The sequence below is a fragment of the Zeugodacus cucurbitae genome, chromosome 2 (assembly GCF_028554725.1).
Source record: "Zeugodacus cucurbitae isolate PBARC_wt_2022May chromosome 2, idZeuCucr1.2, whole genome shotgun sequence".
NCBI classification, from domain to species: Eukaryota; Metazoa; Arthropoda; class Insecta; order Diptera; family Tephritidae; genus Zeugodacus; species Zeugodacus cucurbitae.
In genome coordinates this window covers 1,645,039-1,649,519 of record NC_071667.1, presented here as the reverse complement: position 1 = coordinate 1,649,519, position 4,481 = coordinate 1,645,039, and the positions used below count along the sequence as shown (strand labels likewise).

General features: G+C 34.7%; 1 protein-coding gene across 1 annotated transcript; it reads left to right on the top strand.

Moving 5' to 3' along the window:
• Window positions 1-418: 418 nt before the first annotated feature.
• On the top strand, window positions 419-3,368 carry LOC105221677 (uncharacterized). The gene is made up of 6 exons (XM_054235619.1): window positions 419-741; window positions 806-1,083; window positions 1,179-1,344; window positions 1,406-1,708; window positions 1,815-2,031; window positions 2,094-3,368. Exons 1-6 carry the CDS (start codon window positions 628-630, stop codon window positions 2,270-2,272), a joined length of 1,257 nt encoding a protein of 418 aa, XP_054091594.1. The 5' UTR covers window positions 419-627; the 3' UTR covers window positions 2,273-3,368.
• The last annotated feature ends 1,113 nt before the right edge of the window (window positions 3,369-4,481 follow it).

The following is a 4,481-nucleotide window of genomic DNA, read 5'->3' as shown; positions in this document are numbered from 1 at the left end:
GTAACATGATTTGATTTGTTATGGGTGAATGGTGTGTAGAAGGATATAGAAATTGCAGCATTGCTGAACTATTTCCACCAGTGAGGTGCATGGATATTTTTATTGATGGAAATTGTCGTGGAAATGTTGAACGAGTAATGTAATTGTCGAAAAATAAAGTAACATCCGACATGGGCAATATGCGTCAGCTGTCCTCCAAAGTTTCTTGTACTTTTTAACGATAATTGCGCTGATATTTTTTTAAATATATTTCATATTACTTACGCTTATATCATATGAGATTGCCTTAAAAATTCCTTTTCGACTTGACTTCAACTTATAAACTTTAAAAATATTTACTTTATTTTATGCTATTCGATTTAATTATATATTGCGAAATATCTTTTGTCTATATTTGGAGCAGTGAATTGCACTTGCGTGACAGTGTTTGGCATATACTCACTGTGCGCACATACATATATATTCTGACTAATGAGTTTTAGTGTGCATTTTACGAGGAAATGAGTATGGCTTGGAACTTTAAATGATAAGCTACGCTCTCTATTGCGAGATTATTGCCAGTAGCTTCACGACTATAAAAGCGATGCAATGAGATGATGTGCCTCATTTGAACACCTTAGAGCAATCATGGCTAATGCAAATATTGAGCCTTCTAGTGACGCTGCCGTTAGCATACCAGAGTGGATAAATGAAGATTTCTTCAGGCGCATTCTCGAAAACTGCGAAAATGAAAGTGTGAAGGTATTGCGAACACAGCTACCAAGGTCAAAATGTTTATTAAATGTAAAAAAAAAAAATATTTCAGATCCACAAGTTATTGCTCTCATCCGGCACTGCGTCAACTGATAACTACGCGAGTGTACTGTTTCGTGCTAAAATACGGTATTCTCTGTGTTCCCTTCCTGCTAAGGAGAAACTTCGATCATTTGTAATGAAAACCGAACCCTTTGTGGAGGGGTTGAAGAAGGATACAATGAATGAAGTGCCACTCTTTGAAACCGAGGTACGGATGTATACAAAAGTGTTGCCGAAAATTGAAGCGAAGCTGCGAGAGTTCGGCGATCAAACGGCACTGGCACCAAAGTGAGTAACTACAGGTGAAATTGAAAGACAAAATCTTTTTCGAAGTACGTTTCAATGTTGGAAAATATCTCAGATCTAACACTAAATATTTTTAGGCTAATTAGGTATAGCTTAGAGCCGCCGCGTTACATAGTATTCAAAGATCTTGTGGCCGAGGGTTATTTGCCCATAAAAAGTTGTCCCGGTAGTCTGGAGGAAATCAAGTTAGCTCTAAAAAAATTAGCTAAAATACATGCAATCAGCTTTCAAATGGCACAGACGGTAAGCGTTCGCATATTCGAGACCAGAAAGTTCAAAAATATCTTATCACGTTTTCTAATAGGATCACCATGAATTAGCCACATTCGATAAATCCTTCTTCAACACAATCGACATAGCTAATTTCCCCTTGCTAAGAGATGGAATAAAACTAATGAAAGAAGTAATCAGCGAGCAAGCGGATCTTCGAAAATATTTACCGCATTTCGAAAGGGCAGAACTTATTTTGATACCGAAGATGTTGGACTTATTGAATGCGCCTAAAAACGGTAAACGTAGTGGAATTCAAGTGTTGAACCATGGGGACTTTCATGTAAAGAATTTAATGGTGAAATATGTGGACAATAAGCTGATCGAGTTAATGCTGGTGAGAGAATCAAAAAAAAAAATTAAAGATGTAGACGAAGTGCTATTTAACCATGTGAAAGAACTACCAATATCTTTTCTGATATGGTTGATTTTGTTCTTTACAGCTCGACTATCAGGTCAGCATCTTTGGATCTCCCGCTATAGATTTGTATTATGCTTTTACAATGATGTACAGCCCGAGTATGCGGATGGAGAAAATGGATGAACTGCTTAATTATTATGTTGGAAATTTCCAAGACACTCTCCATATTGTACAATACAAAGGGCATATTCCAACCATTGATGAGTTTAAGGCCGAGATGCGCGATTACAGACACTGGGGTAGATATAGACTTCTAATATGTTTTATATAATCGTATTGTTATGAGATATTTCCCAAATAGGTCTTTACTTGATTTCCACTTTGCTTTGTTTAAACTATGCTTTCATGGAGGGTATTGAAATGAACGAAACGGTCGAGTCGGAGACCGTGAGGCGTAAATTATTGGCGAAATCAGAGGTTTTGGATGAGTTACGTGTAATGCTTCCACGCTACTTGTATTTAGGCTATTTCGAAGAGTAACAGCTATCTGAGCATATACCATACATTTTGGCAGTGCTGGTTCATATTTGTAGTAATGCCGAGCTGTTATTGAACATGAATTGAGAAATTTAGAGTTATTGGAGAAAGTATCTATTGCAGAGAAAGCATTTCATTGCTCGCTATTTTAACAGAAAAATTGTGAACCCTTCCATTCGAACGATAATCAGTGAAAATTGTGGTTTCCTTTACAATTGACATTCATCAAACCTATTTGCAAACGTATTTATTTGTAAATGGCCTTATATTCTCTTATTACACAATATGCATTATATGTTAAGCGTTTTCAGTTGATTATTGTCTTCAAGTAATTAACTATTTACTGTTATTTAAAAATGTGTATTTATTTTTTATTATCTCACCCGTCACACACTATAAACCAATGTTAACAAGATATAAATACGTACATATACTATACATATGTATATGAATATCATTACTTGCGTGTCTCGTAAAATGTAGCAGCTAAGTACCATTATCAGAATAAATGTAATTAAACAATTATACATACCGCTCATTTACTTGAATAGTGTCATAACTCAAAAAACACGATTTCAGAGTTGAGTATGCAGAAATGTCTATATTATAAATAAATTAGCATTTCTCATTGTAAGTTTTGTGAGATGAGAGTTGTGCAGATGGCAACATGAATACTGACAGCGTATTTCTCAAAATCGGAACGTTTGACTCTCTCACTCATTTTGCACTCCGGTGCAAAATTAATGAATTCTGAGAAAATCAATGCTACTATTAGGACAGACATTATTTTCATATGGATTAGATTTAATCTGTTTTATGGCGAAAGACAGCAAGATAAGGAGAGTCCATATGTGATGAGATGCGTTAAGCTCAAGCAACAGTAAAACGAATTGCTAAAATTTTCATCAAACGTCTTTACTTTATCGCTGTATAGTATTTTTTTTTTTTTTTTTGAATTCTTGGCCACAGCACACCTGACCGAATAGTCGATTTCTTAGTTTAGAGTTACAGTTGGTGTCAACGGAAACTAATCCGTTATAAAATTTATGAAATCGAAACGCTTATTAGTTAATCGTTAACATTTCACACAAAAGCTCAAAAGCCGGATAATTCCTTATTATGTGGTAGCTGGTTGTATTAGGCATGACTTGTTATTGAATTCAGTTAAAGATTGAATTAGCAAATGTGCAATAACTACAAATATTCATATAACTTAAGCCCCTTAACATATGTATGTATCAGAGAACTGCAATTATTCCCTTTTTTGAGTCATTGGTTGAGTAACACAAAAAATAGTATTAGTACATATAAGTCAAAAATCATCAAACACAAAGATCCAATAAAACACATTTACGCACAGCACACAAAGCGAGAGAATGAAAAATGAGTAAGTTTCTCTTCATACGTATCGTTGAAGTGCTCAATTGTCTCATGAGCCAATAATTTAGTCAAGTTAAACAAAAATGAGCCATACCACCAAAATAACACCAATAGTATAGCTAAATAAATAAAGTGATACGAATAGGATCAAAGTAAAACTGACGAAGGCTGTGCCGCCGCTAGGCAAAAGTGCCCTGCGGGAAATGACTAACGATGTGTTTTGTTCTTTGATGTCGTGTATTACATTTGATGTTTTAAGTTAATTAATGACAGTAAAGTTACTTTTAGGTTCTAATATATTTTTTTTAATAGTAATGTATTGAATAGTAATGTATTGACGCACGAAAATGCATGTTCAATGAAATAATGAAACATGTAATGTGACGAAGTTCTCACTGGGTATCTTGACTTTCGTGCTCAGCTACGAAGTCACAATTCCACTCATGCCGATCAGTGTAGCGAGATCATTCAAGTTTATTTTCATCGTGACCAATGAACAAGTGAGTAAAATGAAATTTTTAATATACGCTCGTTTGAGTCATAAATTGACGGCACATATAAGTGTAGAATTACTATGAGTTTTTTTTGGTTTGGTGGAAATGAGTCTTTGTCATTTTTGATATTTGTATTAGTACTCATTTACACCAATTTGTTTGGCTCACGAGTTTGTGCACTAATTTCATTATTACTCAATGCAGACCTCTGGTATGTATGTCTATAACTATTTTACCTACATATATATACATCTAGTAAGTGCAGTTATTTGCTCGATTTCTACTACAAATAGCACTGATCTATTAATCCTTTCATGCCCAATGTTGCCTATAGGCTT

Coding starts and splice junctions, on each gene's coding strand:
- LOC105221677 (XM_054235619.1), top strand. CDS start 628: ATGGCTAATGCAAATATTGAGCCTTCTAGTGACGCTGCCGTTAGCATA. Junction 742..805: donor GCGAAAATGAAAGTGTGAAG/GTATTGCGAACA, acceptor AAAATATTTCAG/ATCCACAAGTTATTGCTCTC. Junction 1,709..1,814: donor AGCTGATCGAGTTAATGCTG/GTGAGAGAATCA, acceptor TGTTCTTTACAG/CTCGACTATCAGGTCAGCAT.